Source organism: Caloenas nicobarica, chromosome 3, assembly GCF_036013445.1.
Source record: "Caloenas nicobarica isolate bCalNic1 chromosome 3, bCalNic1.hap1, whole genome shotgun sequence".
Classification (NCBI taxonomy): domain Eukaryota; kingdom Metazoa; phylum Chordata; class Aves; order Columbiformes; family Columbidae; genus Caloenas; species Caloenas nicobarica.
The window spans coordinates 48137832-48165398 of NC_088247.1; the positions used below are offsets into that span (position 1 = coordinate 48137832).

Sequence of the window (27567 nt, forward strand, 5' to 3'; positions counted from 1 at the left end):
CCAGCCCCGCCGCCTCCCCCCGGCCCGGCGCGGCTCAGTGTCCCCGCCCCGTCGGGGCGGCCCCTGCGCGGCACCGCCCGTCCCCCGCCCGTGGGCGGGCCGCGCCGTGCCGTGCGGTTAGGTTGAGGCTCCCTGCGTGTGTCTATAACTTTGTGTTGCTGCCGGTGGTTGTTAGGAGGAGGGATGTGGAAGTCGGCGGCGAGCAGGGTGACAGGCTGCTCGGGCGGGTTGCGGCGGCAGGCGGGCTCGGCGCGGGCGGATCGCTTGCCTCTCGCCGGCTGCTCGCAGAGGGAGCGGGCGGTTTGCCGCTTTCCCTTCCTTCGCCTTTAAAGGGAAGGCTCCTCGGAGCCGAAGGCGCAGGAGCAGCAGGAACCATGCAGCAGCGTTGCTTCTTCCTCCCGTGAATTCGGATCTTGATTTCTGCCGGTGTGGAGGTTGCTGTTGATTCTCTCCTCCCTACGCCTCCCTCCCGATGTGGCTCTCCCTGCCTCTTCTGCCTGCGCTTTTTAAATGACTTGAGTGAAGGGGGGAAAAACTGTCAAGATGGCAGCAGCAGGAGCAAGGAGGTTATGAATGTGGTGTTGATGCTGGAACAAAACCTATTCTCTTGGGCAGCCCTAGGGAGGGCTTAAAGCTTCGGGACCTGTTGGAAGACTGGCGATTTGATTTGTTCCTGCTGTGTTTGCTTTTTCCCTGCGAGAAGAAGGATTTATTATTATTATTATTTTTTTAAACCGACCAGCCCCGGGGTGGCCTTCTCCCGCCCGCCTGCTCCGTCGGCTGTGAGATTTTGGGGGGCTGCTTGCGTGTGGCTTGGGGGACACCGCAAAGTGACAGGTTTATGCTAGTATGCAGTTGGATGTATGCTAAGACTTCAGCTCTCTTTAGGGCGTTTTGAAGCAGCAAAAAGTCTTCGGCGTAATCTGAAGGACCCCTCTCCCTGCCCTCCTGCCGAGGGACAGAGCAAAAGACCACCCCCCAAAAGGGAAGATAATCTGCGGAAGCTCGGAGGCGCCGGGGGCGGGGGGGTGGGGAAGGTCCGCTCCCAGCTGGATACAGCGCGGTTCTCGCTGGAGCTACTTCTGCATTCGCATGGAGTGAAACATAAACAAACACACGCACCGCGAGAGCGGCCGCTGCTCCGCCGGCGCGGAGGGCAGCGCCGCGGGCGCCTCCGACGCTGCCCGCCCTGTGCTGCCGCTCCGGCTCCTAATCTGATTTTTTTTTTTTTCCCTCCCCCCCCTCCTCCCCGCTCCGGCGTGCGCATCGCCCGCGGGGAGCGGGGTTCGGGGTGCAGCAGCGGAGAGCCTGCCAGCCCTTAGCGGAGCGCGGCATGCCCGCCCGCCGGCCCCCCGCCTGCTAGGCTCCCGTCGGTACCGAGGAGGCGGCGGAGGAGGAGCGGGGTCGGCGGCCGCCCGCCCGCCCCGTCGCAGCGCCCCGCTGCCGCCGCCGCAGCCGCCCGCGGGAGAGGCCAAGATGGCAGAGGCGTCGCCCCCCGCCCCGCTTTCGCCCTTGGACGTGGAGCTGGACCCCGAGTTCGAGCCGCAGAGCCGCCCCCGCTCCTGCACCTGGCCGCTGCAGAGGCCCGAGCTGCAGGCCAGCCCCGCCAAGCCCGCCGGCGAGCCGCCCGCCGACGCCGCCTCCATGATCCCCGAGGAGGAGGACGACGAGGAGGAGGGGGGCGGCTCGGCCATGGCCGTCGGCAGCGCGACCCCCGCGGGAGAAGCGGCGGCGACAGCCACCGCCGTCCCGGAGGAGGCGGCGCGGCTGCTGGCCCCGCTGCCCGGGGGCGGCCCGGAGGGACCGAGCCTCTCGCCGGGGGGAGCAGCGGCGGCGGGCGCTGGGGGGCTGAGCGGCGGCCCGGCGGCGGCGCCGAGGAAGTGCTCGTCGCGGCGCAACGCGTGGGGCAACCTCTCCTATGCCGACCTCATCACCCGCGCCATCGAGAGCTCCCCGGAGAAGCGCCTCACCCTCTCCCAGATCTACGACTGGATGGTCCGCTGCGTGCCCTACTTCAAGGACAAGGGCGACAGCAACAGCTCGGCCGGCTGGAAGGTGAGGCGGGCTCCTGGGGCCGCGGCGGACCCACCGCGCCCGGCTCGACGGACGGGTGGCCCGCGGGGGAGGCGGCCGCGGAGGGGGACGTCGGCGGCTTTCCCCAACGGCAGCCGGCCGGGTGCTGCTGCTGGCCGTGCTTGTAGTCGCGCTGTCGCCTTTGCTTTTATGTAGATTTTTTCTTTTTTTTTTTCAAGGGAGGGGGACAGAGAAGTTCTGTCTCTTTCCTGTTGCGGTGTGCAAGCGGTGAGGACTCCTAACTCTAGGAGCATGAGAGACGCTGGAGCAGAACTGGCGTCTCTGGTGCACAAGCACATGAATAGGGAAAGAGAAAAGAAAAAAAAAAATTTAACGGTGAGGCTTTGCTTCGTTTTTGAAGTTACAGGTACCTTCGGTGTAACTCGTGCTGGAAATAAGCAGAGTTGCTTTTATGCAAGGTTGGGCTGAGTCTCAAAGCTCAAATACAGAAGGGCTGTGTCATTTGTGTCAGAAAAACCCCAGTGGTTTCCCACACGTTCCTCAAAGGCAATAGAGGGAAATTCGGGTCTTGACATTTCTTCATAAAGTTAATCAAAGCGTGGAGTTATTGGCTGCTCAGCCACGGGAACGCTTGGTTTGGGTTTCTTGCGGTGCCAGTGTATGAGTGCACCGTCTACTGATAAACCTTGTATATCTGAGCATTTTCTGTCCAGCATTGTGACACTTAGCAGCTAAGATTACTACGGTTTTAATAAGTGAGACCAAAAAAAAAAAAATATCTGGTTTTGTGGTTTGTTTACTTAGTGCATGCAAAAGCACGTTGCAGGCAGGCAGGGTTTTGCTCTGAGAATCTAATAAGGCCTACCAGGAGCTGGTGCTGCACGTAAAGCGCATTTGAAGTAATTTCCAGAACTGCTTTTTTCTCCTCGTTTTCCATGTCCATCTATTAGTGTGTGTCGGACACCAAAATGTCACGTACTTGCAGCTGTAGAGAAATGCAGGTGCTGCTTGATGTCGATAACTGTTTGCAGAGGGAAATCCCGGTATGGTTCAGTTGCTGCTAAGGGCCGATACTGGCAGCATCCGAGACTGAGTTTTTGAATGGATGGCTGAAGGCGAATTTGCTGGGAAGTTTTGTTGTGTTCCACAGAAATTAAATTTCCTCTTTGAATTGCTCTACCTTTGGATCAGGGGACAACTTAGGGTATTTCTGACCAATTTGTGTACTGTATGATGAAACATTTCTGGCAGGTTTTGTATTAGCAGCCCTGTCTCGTATTTTTGAGCCTGAGCAGGACTTGCTGGTAGGAATTGAAGTGCAGCTCTATGATTTTTACCTTCCAAACGGAGCACTGTACAAGCATTTCACTGACAGACTTATCTCAGGCTGGGGAAAATATAAATACAAAGTTTATCAGTGGCATAGCTAATTCAAGACAAAGCTTTTAAAGAACTGATCCTTTTTACAGCTTTTGCCTCAATATTAGGTGTTGAATTGTGATCTGACTTTGCAAGTGTGACAGGGAGTGTGTTAAAGGGTTACATCTTCCGATGACAGCCTGTGCCTTCGTAAGTTGTTTGGTTTCATGCAGAAGCAGTGGCTTTAGATGTCAGCCGCTATGACAAATCCAGCCTTTTTATCTGATACTTTGACTTTTCAGTAAATTCTCGATACTCAATTCAAAGGAAGATTTAGTGAACAATGGGGGTTATATTGTTTTGGCTGAATTTGGTGGCTAAACTCCCATTCGCTTCAGCAGAAGCAGAATCTGGGCCATAACGCAAAGTGCTTACATAGATTAGTATGCTTAATACAGTCACAATTTTTCTGACAATTTATACTGTTAATTTGATATTGATTCCTTTGCTCAGCAGCATTAACTGGTACTTGGAGCTAATTAAAATGTTAAAAACTTGGATCCCTTGAGATTTCTCTGATATAATTTAGTTCAGAAGTTTCTCACAAGCCTTTGGGATGACCTTTCTCAGGAGATGCGAGCACACTGGTAGCAGAAAATTCTGCCTCTTTAATGAGTGTGAGCTGTCTCTGGAAGTTAGGGTGAGGGGTTTGATGGTGTTAATGGTGGGTGCAGTTGTGCGTGGTGGTAGGGGCGTACTGAAAGGGGCAAAGGAGAGGTCAAGAGCTAATAATTTGTCAGGCATCCAAAACTGCAAAATTTAATTCTTGAGCAAGACTAGAGTTTCTTTTAATGTATGCATATACATTCAGAAGAGGAATGTTTCAGTTTCTTGGCTGGAACATAAATTAGTTTGTGCAGAGGCAACACTCTTAAATGGAGACTCCATCTTAGTCTCCCGATGCTAAAACACATTATATGTTGTTATAATCTTTGTTTCCCTCACAGGTGATGAATACAACTCTTCAGGAACTAATGTCAACTTTTCACATCAGACTTTTTCAGACTGCTAGTTACACTGAGATTTTAAATGAACAGAAGATACTTCTGTATCAGAAGGCTTTTGTCTTAATTTAGAATAATTTTACACAGTTAAATTCATCTTTGAAGGCAGCAAGAACATTTAACAAAATTCTGCTGTGGCACTGAGTGGGGAAATTGTCATTTTAAACAAAGAGAAGAAGACAACTTATTTTTATTCTCTTATGTATTATATATGAAATACTAATACTGTTTCCAGCGAGATGTGCTGAATACCATAATCCATAAACATAGCTGGGATTATACTCCTCAAAACAATTATTTTAAGAGCTATAAATTAACCTTACAACTATAACTTTTTTTTTTTTTTTTTTTTTTTTGCCTAGGGCCTTAAAGCAGAAGTGAATATTTCAGATGTGGTTAAGAAGGCATATATTACGTTTCCGCTAATTCAGATAAGGTTTTCCCAATACACCCCCCCTACACCCCAACAATCTTCTTTGCTTCCCCCTCCCCCTGGCTCGGGTAGGATGTTCACTAACCTAACGCTGCCCGGCAGCTTAACTAGGGCAGTAGTGTATGGAGCATCGCTGCAGAGCTGGCGCGCTGCGGACGCTGCCGTACACTTCCAAATCACCGGGAAGGGTTTAGGTGTGTGCTTCAATATCCGCTTACTGTCTAGGATACTTATGGAGGGTCGGTATTTATATTTATCATCACTTGGGGGAGGGGAGAAAAAGATCTGAGGCTGAGCTGGTTTCACCCTTGTGGCATGCACTGTGCCAGGCAGCTGTTGCAGGTACTTCCACAGAGCTCCTCGATCGTCAGATCATCCCGTCTTTCCAAATTCGGGTATCCGTTACTCTGTGGATGTCCTGCAGTTGCAAACTAGTGTGCTGACTTAAAAAACAAGCTTTTTTCCCTAAAAACGTTTAGGATGCACTAACTCACTTCACTTAATAACTTTGAAAGATAAAACAGAAATATCTTTGTGTCGGTGTCTATAGTAGAGGTGCCCAGTTTCATTATAGCTTAAGTACTTCCGTATCTCTTCCTATAATGTTATTTTGTAATTTCTTGCAGCACTATCTTGTGAAACAGTCTTTTCGACGTGAAGAGTACACTAGGGGGACTATTTTCTTCTTTGTTGAGCAGTACGGCAAGACTATGAATCTGGTCCTTTATACACAGATACCAGCAATTCCCAAATTTAAATGCAGCTGATCTGCTTTGATTTTTTTTTTTTTTTTTTTTTTTAAAATATCAGAGGCCTGTTTGTTTTACACCTATTGCATTCATCTTCCTGATGAAAGAGGACTACTAGCTGCGGGCATATTTACTTTGGAGGGAGTATTTTTGTAAACTTCGTACGTGGACATTTCATCATTCCTTACCTTATTTTATTGACCAATATGTACCAAAGGGCTGCAGTCCCTTCAGCGTAGCAAATGCACAAGTCTTTGCTGTAATTATTGAGACTTGAAAAGACTTGAGAAGTTTGCCAGTGATGTGGACAGATGTCTAAATCTGTTAGCCAGATGCCGATACACAAGATGTGTTGGACCTTTTTTTATCATCTTTTTGCAAAGGATGTGGGAAGGAAGCAACACCACTCTGTTGTTCTTAGTTCTCCTTCCTCAGAGTGGCACACAGTGTCTTTATCAGGAGTGGCAGTGTAAAACTGGAGTTTGCATCAGTTCCAATTTTTTCTTCAGGTTTTTTTTTCCTTTTTCCACGCCCCCTCCCCCCACAGAGACTTAGTTTCCAAGTTAGCCGCTAGCATGAATATTTTTTCCAGCCTTCTATCATATTCTTACTTCCCCCCCCCCAATTTTGAGCTGCCTTGTTGCTCCGTACAGAAGGGTTTGAGTTACAAGCTGTAGTCTGATTATTTTAAGTTTTGATTTACCAAAGCAAGCACGGGTTTAAGCACGTGAATGGGTCTTTGGGACTTCACTGGGATTACTTGCATGCTTAAACTTACTGCTTAAGCATCTTACCTGATCAAAGCCTTACCATGTTGTGCTTTAACAAAATACTCAGTAACATTTGTAAGTGAATTTTGTGCTGAGCAACATAAAGAAATGCGTGGTTCCAGCCCCAGAGTTGAAACCGCTAGATAATGTGCCTCTTGCATCCAAGAGGAGTATACTTTAGTATTGAAGTAACAAATTACTTTTTAAACTTTCCAGTAGAAACCATGTGTAGATATTAGCACACATTATTATTTTATATCTGTAACATACATCAAAGGTCTCGCTTTTCCCCAGCTCGTGCAAGCAGGTGACAGCTATTAGAGGAGAGAGAGTCTGAGCAGTTCTTCCAGAATCATTGACATTGTTGGATCCACAGTGTGACAGTGAGGAGCACCTCCGCTGAAGGACTTGTTAAATACAGATGCAAACACATCGCCTTGGTGAATGTCATCAGCTGCAAAGAGTCACAGGCTCTGATAAACTTAACTTTTGATGCAATTGGGAAATCTCCAGTGAATGATGCTGGACAGTACCGCCGTCAGGTAGACCTGCATGACAAATAGTGGGATCAATGTTCCTCAATTCTTTCAAGTCAGGTTACCTAAAACAGTCATGCAACATAGGTGTTGGATGTAATAGGTTATTAGTGTCAATATTTGGGCATATTTAAAATACAAAACTTGAGAGTCAGAGGTTGGCTCCTGCACTTACCTGTGCGTTTGAAAGTACGTGGTTAATGCTAATAAAAATTAAATCACCACAGTGGCTTTTATATCGGCTGTATTTTATTGGCTCAAACAAACACTGTCTGAGAGTGTCAGGCTGGGGAAGAGAGGCGTCGCGGCGCTCCCGCCCTGGACGTCCTGCCTTTGCTCGGTTTTGTCTCGATAAAGCAAGCGGTGTCTTACATGCGAGGCCGTTTTGTATTCGGGTCATTTTGGTGGTGCTCCACCACTTTGCTGTAATCCTGGGAGATTAGGGGCGGCTGGGCACGTGCTGGTGCATTTAGAAAGGCGAGTGATTAGGGTTAGCCGGGTGGTTTTGTGAAAGCTCTTTGTACTGACGTGGACAAAGTAGGAACCCGGAGTCGGTGGCCTCCTTTGCAGAAGGGCAGGCAGCGCTGGGGTGGGGGCAGCCCCTCCACGGCCCCCTGCGGCGGCCGGGTTGCTTTCAGCCAGCTTGCATGGGGTGAAACCACCACAGAAAATTACGGTGAGTGTTCTGGGTTCCAAGAGAGGCCGAAGGGATTTTCTTGGAGATAGGGGAAAACTGCGGATAAATAGTCAAAAGCATTTCTCTAGGTGGCAGCGTCCTAAAGGTGCCCCTGCGAGATTTTGGCAGCCAACAACTTTGCGTGGAAGTATGGAAAATCTTTTGTGAGGATTGTTTCTTATTTGCAATGCAATTACAGTGGGTCTTAGCGTAGTGGCGGCTTGCCAAGGGAGAAACTGAGTGTGTTTCCTAATGCAAGTTGTTACTTAGACTAAAATCTTTGCATGTTCTTGTTTCTCTCCCACTCTTTAAAAAGCCTTACTACTACCTCTGGCACAGAAAACATGCCCAAGGGCAGGGTTACAAAATGGCAGTGTTAGTTTCTTTTAAAGGCATGAGGCCCTCTGCGTTTTGAGGCAGACTCTCTCTGGAGGAGCGTGAGCTCTGAGCATCCTCCTGCAGCTCTTTCCTTCCCCTTGCCACAAAACCCCACGATTCCCAAGTCAGCGCTGGGAAGGGGCCACAGCCTCGCCAGGTCCCGAGGCGGGAGGCACATCCCGGTCCTGCAGCACGTAGCGAGCATCCCGATGAAGGCCTGCCTGATAACACGGTGCTCGGGGAGCTGCAGGGTTTTTTTGATGTGGCTTTTCTTGGGGCTGACAATACGTGCGTAGCGCGGTGGTTCAGGAGCAAAATAAAGTGCTCAAGTGATGTGCACAGTCATTCAGTTTTCAGTAGTGCTGGCTCAGCACACCATGAGTTAAGTGAAGATTAAGCTTAACCTTCTATTCGCTCTTTTTTTGTGCTTCTGCAAACTTAGACTGTTCTTTTCTGTTACAATTTCCTGAGCATTGCCACACACTAAGCTTGGAAAATGAGGTGCATTTAGCCAATTTATGGCCTGACATATGTTAATTAACATTAATTACCTGCTTGAATAGTCCATTTAGCACTTATTATTAAAAAGTGGCTTGTCTACAGAAGGGGATTTTCCTTCGGAGTGAGGTGTTTTGTTCTAACTTGCTTCAGATGAAGTCAGGATGGGGCATCCCGTGCTTCTCTGCATGGCTGTACCACTTTCCTGATGTTTCAGTTGTGTGTGTGGGATACCATTGCATCGCTGACAGGCAACAGCTCCTTACCCATGTGTATTCGACATTTATTCAGCATCGACTTGGCTTTTCCAAGCAAACCAGCCTGTCTCCAAGTGTTTTTTGCTAGCAGTGGGTATAGCTCTTGCCCCTCTGATTGAGACAGCTGTGCTTCTCAGCTTGCCAGGAGCTGCAGGGAGATCCAGAGGCCTGTGGTGATGTGTCCCCAGGTCCTCTTTAGGGCGGAGGGGTTGGAAGAGCTCAGGTGTGCAAGGCTGGAGGGGGTGCATAGGAGTTGCTGGGGCATGCTGGGAGGGCGTCTTCAGCTCTAGATGGCCAAGGATGGTGGGCCTTGAGGTTCCCACAGCTGTTGAGCACACCACTGCCGGAGCAGAGCATGGTCTTCAACAACAGCAGGTTATGTTTTACTGTATTCATCAGCTGTGGTATCGCTGTTATCTCCTGGCAATGTGTTGTGCAGAGGTTGTTACAGGTCATTAGTCTAAAACCTGAGAGATGAGGGGAGTAACAAGCAGAGAGCACTCGTTCAATTTCCAAATACCAATATTAAAAAAAAAAAAAATTCCATTCCTCATTTCTCCATCCCTCAATTCCTCATTCCTCTCTTGGGAGACTCCAGGGACTTTGTGTCCTACTTCACCTTCTCCGCCCTTCCCTTTGTAACACCAGCTGGGGGGGTTGCATGGTACATGAGGTGCCCCTGTGGGAAACCGAGGGCTGGCTTGTAACTGTGAGGGCACATTGCAGAGTATCCCTGCATTTTTAGCTGGGAATGCAGCGTGGAGGCAATTGAGCTACAGGACTGGTGAAAGGCAATTTTGGGGCACTGTAAGGGCTTGGGAACAAGCAGGAGGTTGCATTAGTGCTCTGCCTCATCCCTGTGAAGAAATAGCAAGGGACCTGCCTTGCAGTGGGGCTGGAGAAGAGCATTGCTGTGTTGCCATTGCTTTTTGCCAGACTGCTTTCTCCCGATGCTGTGCCTAACTGCGAGGTCCAGGAGGAGCCGGTCGTGTCCTGCAAAGCCAGAGGCCTTTCTCTGGGCCACCCCCCTTGCATGTTGGCTCAAGAACCGACATGCTTGTTGTGCTGCTTTGCAGGGAATTTGAGGCAGGTCAGGAGATAACAGCATTGGTGTCTTGTTTGTAACTCTGTGTTGCTTATTGGGGAATTTTTCTTTGTATGCTGGTACCTATTAAAAATAAAGGCTATTTAAATACTTCTACTGATATAAAAACACCTTTGTAAGATTTCACTGACAGAGAAATGCCTTTCTGGAGATTTGTATTGGTAAAGAAATGCCTTGTGAAAATTAGCTCTTATAGCAGACTTGTGCTAACGAATTGAATGGATTTCTTGCTCGATCGCAACATGCTATGCACTTAAGAGCTGACTTATGAAATGCTGGGTTCTCACTTGAACATGTTTATTTGGCAGCATATTCTTTTGCTTTCCTTTATTATTTCTCTGCCGCTGGTGAAGTTGCTGCTCACTATGTGCAAAGAGACGTGCGAAGGAGATGTGGGTTGGGACAGGAGGGCAGGGGCAGCCTGCGGATCATTACCAGAGGGCTGGAGGAAGGTCCACTTGAAGCGAGGAACGATGACGTGCGGCACCAACAACTTGTCATCAGAGCCTTTGCAGCTTGTGCCCTTCAGGTCTCCCCAAGAGTGCTGCCTGCCAGTTTTGGGGGGCAGGGAGCTGCTGGCAGTGGGTGTGGGGCTCTGCCTGTGCGATTTCTGGCTGCTGCACCCCGAGTGCTGCGGGCTGTCAGGTGCGTTTCCATGGGCTGAGTCACTGGATCACGCCACTTCTGCGTCCCTTCAACCACTGCCTGTGATGAGGTGAAGGGTGGGTCTGTGCTGACGTCTCCGTGCCAAAATCCCATCGAGAGCTCCGGAATGAGGGCAGAAGCGCTGCTGGAGGTGCTGTTCTCCTTTGATACCTGCCTCTGAGGCTGCCTTCACGCTTTGTGTTGTGCTTTGTGTTGTGCTTTGGGTCTGCCTGGAGGCTGCTCATAACCCAGCCCTCTGCCCGGCAGTGCCTTCAGGCCAACCCACCCCTCCATCCCTGGCTTTCCCAGACCTTCGGCTCTCCCTGGAGAGCAGTGGAGGCCATGGGGACACCCAGCATTGTGACCAGTGGGTGGGTTGCAGTCCTAGCAAAAAAGTTTTTGGTATGTTTGCTGGCTCCTGAGTCATGAGAGCAGAAAAGGGCAGGTCTGGGCTTGATGCCAGCACTTGAACGGGGAGATAACATCTGCTTATCCTGACCCCAGAGGAGTGGGAGGCAGCAGATAAGTCAGGAGGCTAATGAGGATGGAGACTGGTCTGCTGGGGCACGGCAGATAGAGGAGCACCCAAACACATGGATACGTGTCTGCTTGGGCTTCATTCTGCCTCCCAGCTGCTGCGGCTGCTCAGCGCAAAGTGATTCGTAGTGGGAATAAAAAACCTGGTTTGTGCGTATGCAGCCTGGTTTATGACAGCGCAACTTTCACAGGTAAATGAAGTAAAGAAAGCAGAGTCTGACTCTTGTCCCCGCTAAAGGCCACGTTAAAGCAGCAGAGTGGGACTCTCCTACTGTGCCGCAGCAGCGTGCGTTTGCATTAATGTAAGCAAGACTCAAGCCAGCAGTGCTTAAAATCCTGGTTGCAGCTGAGCCTGCACTCCTGATGAGGACCGAGCATGACCAGACAGTGTTAGTAACAGTGTTGTACTTAAATAAACAAAGCTTTGTTTGAAAACATATTAATTACCTAAGAATATTCTAATACAAATTACTCTCCTAGTCTAGACAGCCAAGTGTAGATCGGGATGTCAAATTCATTTTCACCAGGGGCCACATCAGCCTCGCGGTTGCCTTCAAAGAGCTGAATGCAATTTTAGTTACATTTACATACAGTCCTAAAATTACATTTGGCCGTTTGAAGGCAAACGCAGGGCTGATGTGGCCCCTAGTGAAAATGAGTTTGACACCCCTGGTATAGATGATTTGCTCTTATAACTTAGTGTTTTCTCATGCTTACTGTGTTGGTTTTTGCATTTTTTCCAAAATAGAATGAAGAATAATAAATACATTATTCTAAAGAAATAATTTTAGGACAAGACTTCCAGACCATATTTATTTTATCTAGAATGTGGACTAAATTATCTTGATATATATGCCAATTATGTGTCAGTGCTCTTAAAACCTGCTGTATTTGTTTTTTTTCCTCTCCACGCTAGCTCTTCAAGCAGCTATTTCAGCTCTCTAAAGACACATTATGTCCAAAGTTAGCCCTACTTTCTCACATGAAGTTTGCAGTGTAAACATGCCTTAAAATGTGAGACTTAATCTAGATCAGAAGTTTCTGACTTCGTAGGTATTTATGAAGTTAGGCAGTGAACCCCTATCTTGTGTAAATATATTTGCTAGTGCTTCATGGAGGATTTGTCAGTTTCATATATAAAGTTCTAGATATGCTTAGTACATAGAATTTGGCATCTAGTAAGTGAGAACAGTGCTCCACAAAGAATGTCTTTGTGTGAGACTCTCACAGGCTCCCACATTATCACCTTTTCTGCTGGTTGGTTTTGTGTTGAGAGCAGCAATGTGGTTTTCTGAAAGCCTATAGCCCACTGTTTGTTCTGCAAAACTGCTATGGACCTTAACTAATTTTCAAAGAATGTTTTTTTCCAGGAATTCGTAGGAGAAGGTGATGCCAGTTCAAGTCGTGTCCTGAGATGCTTGTAAGCTGAGACACACAGAGCCGCTGTCCCTGTTTTTGTGCAACACGATCTGTTGTGTTTAAAAGTTTCACTGTATGGGGGAACTCAAAACCATTTGTCTGATACGTCAGGTTTCCGAGTGAATGGTGCTTCTTTAACTATTCATCAAGACCTACAATGGGAGGCTGCTGGTCCTGCGATGCCTTTGTAGGAGAACAGCTTTGGCGCCAAGAATGATACTGCCACAGAGGAGCTGTAAAATCTCCGAAGCATTTTGTGAATCTTGTGCAAGCGGCTTCTGCATTTATGTAGCCTGAGCCGTATATGTGGCCCAGATAAATGGGTCACATCTAAAGTCTTCAATTTTCATATGGAAATCATGTCAGAGCTCTGCATGCATTGGGCTGGAGGTTTCCAGCCTAGTTTTTGTAGCAGCCAAAAGCTCCAAACCTAATATTATTTTCATCATTATGTTGACAGTGTAATTCTCACTTCCCATGCATGTTGAGATTTATTTCTTGCCCCATTGCTCTTACAGCCTGGTTCATGCACAGCAGAAATACTTGTGATTAAAATGTACTACAAGGTTTGCACGCTGTTTTTCAGAAAGCTCTGGAAAAGGGAGCCGTGTGTCTATGAAGGTGTTTGAAAATCAGTAGTGAGGCCATTTTACATACAAAAAAAGAGGGAAGGTGTGTAGGCCATGAGGTAGTGGCATGCGGGGCTGGGAGGAGGAAAGATTCTGTGAACTAGCAGTGGGAAGTAAATCAACCTGATGTATGTTCATAGACATCTGATGTCTGCTGGCCCCAGTGGGATAGCTTGGAGCAGGTGGAAGAAGCATACTGTTTACCTAATTAGAAACATAAATAAAATCTTCCCAACTACTTTTTTTTTTTTTTTCTAAATTAAAATGCATTTGAAGCATATGTCAGATTTCTCACATCCAGGAAAGATCTCTCAAACCCTGCTGTTCCCCAGGGAGGCTGTTTCCATCTCACCTTCTTCAGGGCTCTGCCAGGTAGCAGGTCCTCCTGGTCAGAGGGTGGAGTGGGTCATGCATTAGCAGTTGGAGATGTTGGGATTCTTCCTGAGCGCATCCATACTCCTCTTTAGTCAGTGGGAAGAATTCTCTCATTTGAGGTGACAGACCAGGGAACTGGGGGGAGAAACAAACAAACAAACACACAATTATCATAGTTGAAATAGTTGAAGATAGGATTTCACCTCTGTATATTTATTGAGAAGTCGGTGATAGTGGGGAGCAGGGCCTGGGCTGCTGTGCAGTGAGAGCAGCTCCATATCTCCAGTGTATTTCAGACACTGAGGAGACAAAGATGATGGTAATTGCAAGAGAAACTGCTTAACTGCTTTGTATTATGTTCGAAATGAAGGGGGAATAACACTGATTGAATGACCTATTTTAACTTTCTCAGTATAATATGTTTAATGTTTTAGTCTTTTTCTGGACAGTGAATTATAATTTTATGAAATCCTTCTGGAAATGAACATGTTGCTGGGCAAAGTATTGTATCCTCGCAGTTTTAACCGCAGTTACCTCTCGCCGCTTGACTCAGTGGCAGGAATTCTCTCTTTCGACTGGAAAGGTTCTTTGCTATGCAAGGCAGCGACAGTGGGGTTTTTTTAATACAAAATAGGGACCTGTCAGGAAGAATATAAAATAGGGCACCGAAGGAGTCTAATTTAGAAGGAGAAAGGGCATAAATCTCCACCTCTCTCTGATGACAGAAGGCCAAAGTACAGCAGAAGCATTTCCTTGCTTGTAAAATGCTGGTCCTGATACCAGAGTAGTTGTTCTGTTAAAGGCACAGCCGTATCTAACATCCTTACAAATTCTTGACATTGTTTTTGGTATGTAACTGGGTGTGACATAAGGGGATTCTTAGACTGCGAAGCACCTCTCTTAGGGTCCGCTCTGCTTATTGTGCTGTTACAGAAATTGTTTACTGTTTTGGACTGGTGTCAGGCAGAATAATACTGAATAAATCCCAGATGAATGTGGGTGGTGAAAGGAGAAAAATAACTTCAAATAAAGAGGGGTATTATCAACTGAGCAGCCAGTGTTGATCCTATGGTGCTGAAAAATGGAAGCAGGGAAAATAGTGTGGTAGTGGGGTGTTGTTGTTGTTGTTGTTTTAAAGATGGAAAATCGTTGCTGAAAAAACCTGTTCAGACCAGAGTTTGGTATCCTACTTAAACTCAGAGCAACTTGGCATCCATGCAGCAGCACTGTGAAGTATTGAGAGGGAGAACAGAAGTACAAACAAGTCTGCAAAACTTGAGAGGGTGCTCAGATTCTTCATCCATTTAGGACAACATGACCTGTAGCGTCACTTGCAGCTGCTGGATCCAAGAGTATAAATAGTGAAAAGAACACTGATTTGGCCAGGATAAAATGTTCATTTTGGGTTTTTCCAACAGCTGTGTCAGGACTTAACCCTGGCAAAAGCTTCTCACGTGTAATTTTTTATTCAGGCTTATACTAAGCATGCGGAATGACTATGTTCTCTAATGGAAGGGGAAAAAAAAAAAAGAAGAAAAAACTAGTAAATTGAGAAATAGTGTGGATTTGATGTCCCCTCAGCCTGAAGGAAAAATAATTTTCTTGAACAGTATGATAGCAGTTGTTTGAGAAATTAAGGATGGATTTCCTTCAATTGTAGTTGAATCATGACATCTTACGAAATTTATCCAGTCTTGAGTGCCTGGTTTCTGATTTGACATTTTCCTTGGATGGTTATTGGTGGTGTGTTCTCTGTTTTGGTTGGGGTTTTTTTGTTTGTTTGTTTGAGGTTTTTTTCGAGTATCTCTGCATGGGCTGAGAGAGGATAGTTTCCTTATTTTCTGTTTTCTGCAGGAAACAGTATCGGGTATCAAACCACCAATTCTTCCAGGTGGATACAGGTGTGCATGGGCCAGCAGCTTTCTCCCTAGAAGCACCATGATACAGCGGGTGGGTTCAGACAATGCCAGTGATGGGCCCTTCCCATTTTCCAGGAGCAGACAGGGAGTAGGAAAGTTGGATTTTATGTGGCTTGACCATTAACTGCAGATCGCTGAAGTATCTGTGTGGATAGTTCTCACTATTCAGTGAAGTGCTGAGCAGAAGTACTAAATAAGAGCATACTTCATTTATACGAAAATCTACACTGAAAATTTGTTTCAATATAAAAGTCAAGTGCTCAGGAAGTACAAAATGTCAGAACTAAAGTTGCGTCTAACACTTGAAATGACTTCTCATGCTGGCTATGACACCCTCATTAGTAACGAGGTCACACACTCCATCCGCTCCCAGCCTCCTTGTCGGGCGGGATGCTTCAAGGGGTATTCAGGATTTCGGCTCATCCCCCGTGATCTCTCTGTGGGCCCTGTGCCATGTTTGTTGCACTCAGCTCTGAGTAAAGAATTACCACGCTCCCTGGCGTGCTTGTGGGTGTCATTCACCTCTCCAGCATCCATGGGCTTCCCGGGTGGGTACCACCCCAGCCCTGCATCCTCTTCTCACCTCCCCAAACTCCTTGGCCTCCCCGGTCTCCTGTCCCAGCCGCCTTCCCTGGGATTCTCAGTCCTGCTCCATGCATCCCTCCTTCCTTTCCCTGTGATCTCCCACCCCTCTGCCCATGTGGCCGCCTCTTCTTGTTTCCAGATCTCCTCTCCTTGTCCGGCTTGCCTGGGTTTTTTTGTTTATTTTTTTTTTCCATCTCCCTATTCCACATTTTTCCCTTGCCCCAGGATTCCCTATGTTCCATGTCTTGTCTGCCCCAGGCCACTCATCCTGTTTCTAGTCCCAGTTTCAGTTCAGGTTTGCAAAGCTATTAGCAACAGGGAACAGGGTTTTACAAGAGGAAGTGTTAGACAATACGAGGTGTAGGTGGGGCTTAGAGTACCACCTATAATTTACAACATTGTTTATTTTTTTTAACCAATCCACCCTTAGGTAAGGCGTCCTGGTGCTGTTGGTGTGCAAATCCTTAGTCATTCGAGTAGTCCTGTTCCCTCTGCTGATACTGTGTAGAGAGGGATTGCTCATGCGTGTAAGAGTTGGAGGATCCAGCCTTAGAGAGACTTCAATCTCTGTTTTGATGTGGCCTGCACTAGACAGCAAACAATGTCTGAGATCATACAGTTCATAGGGCTACTGAGCTGTCCCTAAAATATTTAATGGTATGTGTAGTAGTTGCTCTCATTTCCATGGTGAGCAGCTGTTCCTTTTTCCTATCCTATTGGTGAGAAGAGACAAGTTCCTCACTGGTAGTACCTAAGACATGAAAGTATACAGTCCATAGTAACACCATGTTCTCCATCCTCTAGTAGGTGTCCTCTGACTTCGTGTGTTTAGACTAGAAAATGTAAAGAGCCTTTTCCTTACATAGCTCCCCAGTTTCCTTATATCTTTTGCCTCTGCTGCTAACTTCATGCCTAGTCTTTAATGATTCTGGTAAATGCCTCCACATATGGGTGAGAAGCCGATCACAGGTTTTTTTTGTTATCAGAATTAGACTGAGAAACTCCTACTGAATCGTTACTTAAAACAGCAATGTGATGCCTTGGAGTATGGGAGGACAGACACCTTTGCTGCTTTTACTTGGTGCGACTTAGCTTCTGTCCTGGCCGGGAGGCAGCTTCCAATAGACTTGGTGCTAAGATCAAGTCATTTAATGGTGTGAATAACCTTATGTTGACCTTTTAAAGAGCTTATGCATGGAGCGCGCAGTTCGTGAGTCCCGTGTTCCGTCGTGGTAAAGTTCGAAACTTTAATCAGGTAACAGGGTGGCCTCTCCTCTTTCTATTGCAATAAAGTGCGTGCAAACAGGCCTTGCAACAAATAGTGCAAAGGCGAACCTGGCATGCCCTGATTCCTCTCCCACAAGATACATCTGTGGGTTGTTGTCCGCCAGTGCTCCCCAAGCTATTTCAGCAGCTCGGTCGGCTGAGGGGTTCACTGGTGGTGGCTGATGCCTTTCAGAGACTGCGCTTCAGTTTCCCAGGCTATTGATAACAGCTGTTTAGTCACAGCTCTCTGGGTCATGGTGTGCAGGGATTTTTCTGATGGTTGTGGTGACCTTGGGGGGGAATTAGAGTGGATGTAATGTTTGCAAGAATTGGAGACGCCTGTGCCATTGAGCTGATGCACGTTGCCGAATCAATTACTAGCACTGGCAGGATTTTGCTTTAGGGGAATCTTGCAGCTACATCACAGTCTTGTTATTAGTAGATTATTGTTAATCGGTTTTAATACAGAGCCAAATATTTGCAGGGAAGAGGGGCCTTAAATAGTTGGTTTCTGTGGAGTATTTTCCCTGTACACAGCACTGTTGCAGGGCATAGCCTGACACTGTATTTCACTTTAGTTTTCGGGAATTTTTTTATCAGCTCCTGTGTGGAAATACACATTTGTTGTAGAATTGTCATCCTCAGGTGAGGAACTGCTGTGTTGTGCCTCCTCCAAAGCCAGAGGTGACAACAGAAACTCTTCGCATAGAGATTTTGTAACTTTTTTGTTATGTGTTGAATCACGTCAAGGGAACTTGGCACCTTTGTAACTTGGGCTGCTGCGACACAGGCCCCCGATGAGTTTTTGCAGAGGGAATTCCCAGGAAACCTGTCGGTTTTCATGTGCAGCCCCAGGTCTAAATCCGGGTCGTCGGCCTCTCCTGCAGCCACGGCAGCCGGGTGTCACGGAGCAGCCGTGGTGCAGTGCGCTCAGACGCCTTTAATTTATGGCCTCACAGGTTGTGAATGTGCCTCTTCGCAGGTGATGAAGGTGCCGCGACCCCACATCACCAGCACAAGTTTTGAGCCACGCGTTTTCGCTCTGCGAGGTTGGGGTCAGGCTTAGGGCCGTTTCCCTCTTGGGCTTTTGGGTTTTGTACCAGTTGCAGCCTGGTGCTTTCCCAGACCTGCTCAGCCGAATCCCTGCTCGGGTTAGCCCTTGCTCACACAGTTGCTGAAGTCACTGGGAGACCTCTGTGGAAATGCATCCCCCCCCCCCCGCCAAATTCAGCCGGTTTGTTGTTTAGTGTATTGATAATTGACTGTCAAAGCGTTGCATTTAATTCAAGTGCTGGTAGGGTTTTCCTCAAAATGCCTGTGTAGTGTTCAGCCAGTTAGGAGTTACAAATGTAAATATGTTTACACAAAAAAATGAGGATTGCATGAAAGCTGGCATTGCTTAAGCAGCCAAAAGCAGCGTGATTATATGCTAGAGGAACACCGAAAATGTAGGTTGCCGGAGCGCGCCTCCAGAAGTGAATCCCAACCAGAAGAGCTTGCAGTTCCTCCCTTCTAATGCAGTGTCTGGTGCTGAGGGACACAGAGGAGAGGGCTCAGGAGTCTGTGGGCATCCTCGGGGAATTTTGTAGCAAAGTTTGAAATGCCGAAGAGAAGTGTCGGCTTTATCTAAACGGGCCCTTGTTTTAGACTTTCCTGGACGGTAGCAATATAGTCGGCGATTGGGGGACCTCTAACACTAGTGTTTCATAACTGAAAGTTAGGCATATTTCACAAGCTGTCCTAGTTCAGGTTGTGAGCATGGGCACACGCACACCCCTCACACACCCCCCATACACCCCCCCAGCACATTGTTTACTTCCTCTGTAAGTTCTGGGACATTCAGTACTAAGGGGCATGATACGCTTGCATAAACACCCCAGCCAGATTTATCTCTCAAGCCTATCTTTCCTTTCCCATCTTGGAAAGTGATTAGTCTGCAGCACACATTTTGTTCTTTGATTGCAGGGCATTATTCTGTAATCATTTACAGTTTTGCAGAGCCGTAGCACTGGCTTGATGGAGTATTTCTGTCATGTAGCCGGTGCTGTCAGCTGAAGCTTTAGCTGTGTAACGTGAATGGAGCATTACTGTGCAGCTCTGTGTCATGTTAAAACTGGTTTTTTTTCTTACATTGTGTGCTTTCTGCACATTCAGAAAAAAATCAAATGAACATGTTTAAAGTGCAGGTAAGTGTCTCTGCAGCAATTCATGCTGGGGGCTGGTTTGTAGCTTTTAGAAACTGTGTCAGTACTGCAGCACGCTGGCTGCCAGCCGAGGCTTTCCTATGCATTCGCGGAGGGTGGAGAAGTTTAAATAACTTTTGTTTTCCATGCTGCACATCGTGTATTGAAGCCTACACCAGTTAGAAATTGGCAACCTATGTAGATTCAAGAACCTGTACATATCACTTAGTGTCTGAGATAAACAGAAAAGTGAAGAAATTGAAAGCGAATCAGAAAAATCTGTCCTATCTGTACTGCATTGAGGCTTTTCCATGTGTCCTTTGTGGTTTTAGTTTGTTTTCCACGTTTCCCAGTGTGTAAGGAAAGAAGGCAGGAGGGGTAACAACCTTGAGTTAACATGCCATGGGTTGAGATAAGGCTGTCAAGCAGAGTTTTGTTTGATGCAGGTGTCCAAGCTGTAAACCAGTTCTTCTTTCAGTAAAAAGGTGTGAAAAGTAGGTAGAAAAAAATTAAAAACCTGCAGCGCTGGGTTCTGACATGTTCATAAGTTTATTTTTGCCATATGCGTGCACCTTTTTCTCCTACAAAGAAAGGTTTAGTGGACCTGAAGTTCGTGGGTCTGGCCCAGTCACCCATGCCAATGAGTGTCTTTTTCCAAAGAGTCCCAGAGATCTGGGCTGTACACCATGTTGGACAAAACACTTTGCTGTCGCCTTATGACAAACCAAAGCCCTGTAGTTAAAAGACAGAAGCCACAACCCTGATGTACCGTGTACAAATACCAGGGAAAACTGAGGGCACTGCAGGTGCAGAATGACTGTTAAATGAGATGTCCAGAGGATCCCATGCCAGAAGTCAGGACAAAAAAATCTTCCAACAGCCTTTGCTGTCAGTCTGATCTTGAGGGCAGGGCAGAGCTAAGGAAGGAGATTTCCTCTGCCTACAAATCCAGCAGTTGTTCTTAATGGGCAGGTGTCAGAAGAGTGCCCTCCTCTGCCTCGGGGACCTGAGAGTGCTGGGCCAGGAGGAACACCAGCCTCACATCTCCAGCTTTGGAGCAGGGAGAACAGGCAGCACAGACTAGTAGCGACATGGTGTTTTTCTTTTAACCCCTGCCCCCTGATTTACTGATGTATAGGGGTATCTAGAGCATCTGATCACAAATTTCAATTCTCCATCCTAGAAGTGCAAGTTTCTGTAAAGTCCTCATACAAATTCCTTATTTATAAGTGAAGGGGAACTTAGGAAGACTAGGCTCTTGTGAAACAACAGCTGTTTAGGAAAATTACGAAATTGTGTAAGGAAGCAACAGGTTCATAGTGTGTGTGTTTATGGAAGTATCCAACTGCTTGGTTGGGGGTCAACCCCAGGATTAAGGTAGCTGTCCTGTGGTTGTTGGAGGGGAACGTGCCACTTGAGATTGTGAATTTGCACTATGCGCACCCCAGTGGGACAAGGCCCTCAGTTAAATGGTGCTTGAGGCCAAGTAGATAACATTTTTCTGCTGTTGTGAATTAGTGACAATGGCAAGAATCTTAGAAACAGGCAACTTTTGTTAGCATCTGAGACAGACCGAAATTACACGAACCACTGCCAGCCACTTTCCATACTCTGTGTTCCCCCAAAACCAAATGGAGCTGCTGCTTATCTCCCAATGCAACATCAGTTGTGCAGCCAATGTTAAGCCCTGGTAAATAAGTGGAAGTGACTCTGTGCAGGAGGCAGAGCAGAGCACAGTGCTGCCGAAATGCTGGGGTGGGTTGTGGCTCAGCTTCAGGAACTGAATAATTCATATCTAGTGCCTCTTGCTGTGTTTGAACAGGTGCCACGGGGTCACGGAGCCTGGGTTCAGCATTACTTACCCCAAATCCCTTATCACTTCAAAATGGTTTGTAACAGTTGTATTTGTTTTCCTTTAACAGTGGGAGATGAGCCCTATTAATCTCTGTTCTTTATATCACTGTTCATAGAGAGTGCAGCTGCCCACGGAAAGATTTCTAGGACATACTGGGCTCAGTACAAAGGAGCTTCACACTGAGAACTTGAGGCTCCATCCCGTCAGGCAGAAAGGAGCCTTTGCCTCAGTGTGGGTTAATTATTTGTTAATAGCTGGCTGAGTAGGCAGGACGGTCACGGGCAAGGCATGAGGCTGCTCAGCTGTGCCCAGAGAAATGTTTCTGAGAGTGAGAAGGGGTTTTCCTTACCCCTCCAGGTGTGTCAGAACAAATGTCATGCTGAGGTTCCAAATCACACAAAAGGTTTGGGAGGAAAAGAAGCTTTGAGCTTGAACGTATTAGATTATGAGATTATGATACAGAGAACAAGATCCTCTTGAGTGGAACGGGTAACTCTAAGGGAGGTTTTGGATAAGGACCAGGTGCTGGGAGCATCTTTCTGAGCATCCTGACCACTTGCTGGCTGAATGCAGTAGGGAGCTGCTGCTTGGAGCTCAGCTGAAAACTTGGCGTGGCCGAGGAGGCGGAGGTGTCTGTTCCTGCCCTCAGCTCTGTAACTGTGGTGCTAATACTTTTACCTCCACGCTTGCCTGGTGCAAGGGTGGATGAAAACAAGATGTGTTTGTGTGAGCAAGACCCTTTGCCAAGCCAGACGGGTGAACTCAGGAGGCGATGCTGTGGATTTCAATGCGAAGGAGCCATCTTCCAGATGCAGAGGAGCCACTGGCTCCTTGTGCATCATATCAGTGAAGAACCCTGAACTGTCGAAGTGTCCCAGAAGAGTGGAAGAGCGTGTTAAATTGCACACTATCATTTTATCCTCTTCCAGCGCAGCCAAAAAGCACATGTGTTCTTCACTCAAGGAGTTTGTTTTTAGGCAGAGTAAGATTCACCACTGCTGAGTGCAGCTGTTGTGCAACTGCAGCTTGTCCTGTGCAAGCCCCAATAAGATTTGTAATAAACCCAGCAGAAACTGGAACCGACACTGGTGGTATCTGAGGGAACAGCAGATGACAGACAACTCCCCTCCACCACCCCCCTAGCCCATTGCTGACTTTTAATCCTTTCTCTTCTCTAACCATGAGGCATCAGAGGTCAAGTCCTGTTCACAGGTCACTGACAAGGGAAACTGGTTGTTAAATTCTTAACTTTAATTCTTTCTACTATTTAATTAATTTAATTCTTCAATTAATTTAACTCTTAAACTGGATGTTAAATTCTTAACTTTAATTCTTTTAATTATTTAATACATTTAATTCTTAAATTAAACTTCTAACTAGGCTAACATTTTATTTTTGTATTTCAAGCTAGAGGTTGGTCCTGGGCGCAGTCTTGAAAGCACCCCCTGTGCAACATAGAACAGGGCCTGGAGAGAGGAAATGAAATCAGAAATGGAGAAAAGTTATTTTAATCATAAATAGCTGCGGTAGGAAGGTAGATGTTTATATGTGCAGTAGTACAGTACCTACTGTGTGTATTTTAAGAGAACCTGAGAATAGCAGCTGCGATGAAATACTTGACAGCGAAGTCAAATATAGTTTAAGTTGAAAAAAAAAAAAAAAAAAAGAAAAGTTGCTGGGGAGGGTGGATTTTCAGCTTGAAGCCTGTCGGTGTTATCTCCTCTGCACAGCACAGAACAGCCTGTGACTCTGGCGCTTGTTTGCGAACGCGCAGTTCCCGTAACGGGATACGTCCCGCTCCTGTCAGCGTGGTGGTGTGCCCGGGCAAATGCTCCCCCGCCTCCCAAATTTGCCCAAGAACCGCAGGAGGCTGACAGCTTCATTCCTCTGAAGGCTGCCTTTGCAGAAGCGTTGCTAGTTTTGCAGCTGATGGACCCGTTGAGTTTTAGATCTATAGAGCTCGAAAGCGGCAAAGCAGCGGGCACTAAAACCAGAGCTCTTGCTAATGCGCTGAGGTCAGAAGGATCAAAACCTAAATTAAACTAGTCCCTGAAATTTGGCTCTGACTCACAAATTCAGGAAGTTCTATATGAAAATCAGTCTGGGCACTGTTTCTTTCTTAAGAGTTCTTCAGCTAAAAATAATGTCTTGTGCTATAGTTATAAATAATATGGGCTTTTTTTTTTTTTCTTCTTTCCCATCTAATTAAATTGTTACTCTTGCCACAAGGTAGGGAAAGGGAAAAGATAATAACATGGATCTGGTTGAACAAGTATGTAGCTTGCAGGTTTCAGCTAGAGTGTTCACAGCTGCAGCTGATGCTGAACCTTACGCTAATGTATTTAATTGTCAAAAAGAAAAGGGGGTGCTCTGCAGAGATTGGCAGTGGTTTCTGTGTGTCTATCATTTGGGAAACCCTCTTGAAAGCTCATCTAAACTGGGTTTTTCCTGTGCTGTCAAAATACAGAAGAAGGGATTTTTATCTTAGGTTGTTTTTTTGTTTTTTTTTTTTAAAGGAAACTGCAGTGTTTTTTGTAAAATTAAGGTTGAACCATACAGTAAGATGTTTTGATAGACTCCGGTGTCTTACTAAAATGACAAGCAGCGGCCACGGGTAGCCCTGCCGTTGTAAAGAGCAGCACTTGGCAGGTTTGCTGCAGGTAAATAGTGGATAAAGCTGGAAAAAGGAACTTCCTTACATCGTTATCACAGCACTGAGATGCTCTTCGAAAGCCACATGGGCGACCTGGCCATGGCTGTCTGCCGGCTGAACGGCGAGCAAGGGCGGCAACCTGGCGAGATGGTGCTTATCGCACCTATTGCTGCTTCTGTGTTAGTGCCCAGAAAAGTTTTGTGTGTTTTGCTGCTGTGATTTGTCAGTGGCCGATGGGGCCTTTTACAACGTTTGGGGTTTGTGGTGGATTGTAGGGGCCATTGGAGAGGCCATTTAATGGGGTATGGCTCCTTGGGAGAGCACCGAAAATGGTCAGTGAAAGCGGTAACAACAGGGAATAACGTGGCTGCCAATATTTAAGCTTAATCATGACGTATTTCAGGTGGCAAGAGGGTTATTTTTCCCCAAATGAGACTGTGGCAGGGGGAAAAGGAAGGGTCTTAAAAAGCAGGGTACTGCAGTGAAGCAGGCCTGCGTGGGCAATAGAGCTGGGTACAGGCTCAGAGATTTATTGCATTGAAATTTGCTGTCACTTAAAAAAAAAAAAAAAAAAAAAAAAATGGAGACAGCTGCATTGTTTCAGTGGCAGTGAAGCAATGCTGGTGACGTACCGGGACAGGAGGGACCTGCACGCTCTGTGACAGCACGGCATGTACACGGGGTCAGCCCACAGCTTCAACTACTGCTGCTGCCTCGTCTGGGGCTTCATTTTCAAGCCAATATTTATACGTAATAGCTGGAAGCATGTTTCTGGAAGTAAGACAGTTACTGCACGTGTACAATTTCCAAAACACCCCCTGCGCCCTTCCTAGTTTCAGTGCTTTGAGGGGTTTAAGACATTTTAAAAAAATGTTTTATTACAATGCAGGCAAGGCATTTACTAATTTTTCATTTGCTTGTCAACTGCTCTGCAAGAGTGACAATCTCACAGGAAAACGCCATGCTCTAGTAAGGCGGTAAACAGAAGGCAGAAATCCTAATATTCATTTTATTGGTTTACTGCATCGTCCTGAGGTCATCTGCTGCCCTCCAAAAGTTAGTGAGGGTGTAAGCAAAAAGAATACTGTAATGTTGAAATGAAAGACCCCAAAAAAAGGAACTTAGGCATTTTTAAAGAAAATATGCAAAGGGGTTGAGGGAGAAAGCTGGTAAGTGCGTGTGTTTGTTTAAGGAATTGAATGGGTAGCAAATACTTTTCCATGTCTGTGGAAAATATGAGTTGGCTTTTGCAATAGCATTTTATGGGAAGAAAGATCAAGGGTTCAGGAGCTGAAATACTTATTCATAAAACGTAGGGAGCGAAGACAAGCTACTTGTTGTGCTTCTGCCCATTTGCTGTAAGTCCAATCTAGCTGAATCATTTCTAGGAATGGAGTGGGTAACTGAATTTCCAGCCTCCTCTCCGTCCTTGGCTTCTCTCCTGCATGGCTGCCGCTGATTAGTACTGGTCGTACTGAGCTTTATGCGGAGGGTATGTGCCTGTCCACTTGATTGCTAAAGCTTTTACCACCTTGGGACCTAAGTGCAATGCACTTGAAACTGGATTAAAACCGCCAACTCATTTGATGGAGGCTTTTCAAGCAGAAGCTGGCCCAGGTGGGATTTTGATCAGGTGCTGGGGAAATGAAAGGCCCTTCCCCATCACCAGTCCCATCACTGCATCCTGTGCGTGGTTTCTGACAAAAGCAAACCTAACCCAAGCATTTCCCCTGGTGTCCGAGGTCTTCCGAAAGGCTGAAGACATAGGATCTGTCACGTGAAGCCAAGCTATGCTGCAGGTGTAATGTTTATTAGTTCGGTGAGTGCAATCTTTTATTTGTATCTCTGAAGAAATTCGGGGTTGGGCCGCATGGGCTCCTCACCTGCAGGTTTTTGCTGGCAGCTTCTCCCACCCCACGCTGGCCGATGGATTTAAGCCCTGCTCTGCTGCCGGGGTGTGAATGTAAGTCAGTACAGCAACCTGGGCTTGGCCACCGTGTCGTCCTGCGCCCGGCTTTGTTTAATCTGGCGCCTTCCCAGCTTGTCTTAAGTATTGCTGTGTGCCTGAAGTTGCTGGAGCTCAGCAAGGCTGAGCCCCAGAGGTGCAAAGTTTTATGTTTTGTCTTCTTTTAAATGAGTGTAATGGGGATGAGGTGGGGTTAAAACCAGTAAAAAACCATTTTGAGACTACAGGTGTGAGGCTACACGTGAGTTCAATACGGTTACCAAACACTGTTCGAGTGTGCTGAAGTTTTGGGTTTTATTTATTGATAGTAGAAAAGCAGGAAGCTCAGGATGTGCTTTTGGGAGGGTGTGAGCCCCCATGCCGTCCGTGGGTTTCAGGAAGGGTTGGCGACGCATCCGAAGACTCTGTCTGTCTGTTGGGAGGCAAAGGGGCTGGGCCAGTGCCATGCGGTCTGAATTTGGTTCAGTTTGGTTAGAAGAGGCAGCCTCGGTTATCTTACTGATGAATATAAACCCTTTCGGGTGTTAACTAGCAAGTTTTAGTATTTAGTATTTTGGAAACTTGGTTTTGAAAGAGGCTTAGTTTGGAGCTTGTGTTCTTTTTCTCCTAAAAGAGAGGGAAGTGTGTCTTTTTAAGGGCGGTCTTGGTCCGAAGTGCAAATTGGTTTTTAGCAGCAAGTGAAGGAGCTTTCTAGAGGAAAAAGGTTCTTGGTAAAACTGTCACCTCTGTGTTCTGTAGTTAACCTGTGTTCAACAAATGGCTTTGGAGGGCTAACAAAGTTCATTAAAAGCAATTTGTTTACTTGAACAAAGCCTGTGTAAAAAGGCCGTGACTGAAGGGACTGAAAACCCTCTAATGATTTTGTGGGGAGGGAAGACAGGTTTTGTTGTTGTTGTTTTTAATCTTCAAATGTGATTCCCCTTCACCCCTGGCTTTTCTAGCTCTGCGCCCATTTGTGTGTGTGGTTATCAGCCCAAATGCAGTTCCAGGGCCCTTGGGGGAGCTGCCTTGCCTTGCCTTATGGCTTTGAAAGGGTTCTGCTCAGCCAAATTTATGGTTACCACCCTGATTTTACTGCATGCCTCTTGCAGGCTCCTCTGCTGAGGTGATGCTGCATCAGATATGAGACTTTTCTCCTGCTTCGGAGCAGCTGTTGTACCTGGGGGGTATTCCTGCTGCTGGGGGCCGTGGGGGAGGACACTGGCAGGGTGTGCAGGGCAGCTTTAGCTTGGATGCTCACAGCTTTCCACCTCCTCTGCTGGGGTCTCCCCACTTCTGCTACAGGCAACCAAAGGAGAAGAGTCTGTACTCCCCAGCACGCTATTGCAAACACAAATAGAGGCTCATGAGGGGCCAGCATATGCTCACTGCTACACATACTGCTCTGTTGTGGTGTATGAAGTAGCCACCCCCCCGATTCCCCTTTCCATAGGTGCTTCTTTCCCTTGCTGGCAGCCTCCTGGCGAGCCCTGTCAGCTGGGTATTTGGGATCTCAGCACCCTGCTGTTGCTTCCAGCAACACGGTGTGTAGGCACCACTTCAGAGGGGTTGGGGGGACGCTCACTAAGGCTGAGGGTCTGGCTGCTGCTGCAGGGGGTGATGAATTTTGAAGGGAAGATGATGACCAGCCTTTGGGGCATGAGGACAGAGGTGTCCTAGGCTGGCACACTCTCCGT

The 27567-nt window shown here is 47.0% G+C and overlaps 1 protein-coding gene across 1 annotated transcript in view; it reads left to right on the forward strand.

The window, feature by feature from the left end:
* The first annotated feature begins 1225 nt into the window (after positions 1-1225).
* Positions 1226-27567, forward strand: part of FOXO3 (forkhead box O3) — a 95076-nt gene continuing 68734 nt past the window's right edge. The window contains exon 1 of the mRNA XM_065632940.1: positions 1226-2055. Coding sequence (XP_065489012.1) covers positions 1477-2055 — 579 coding nt within the window. The 5' untranslated portion in view covers positions 1226-1476. The remainder of the gene's footprint in view (positions 2056-27567) is intronic.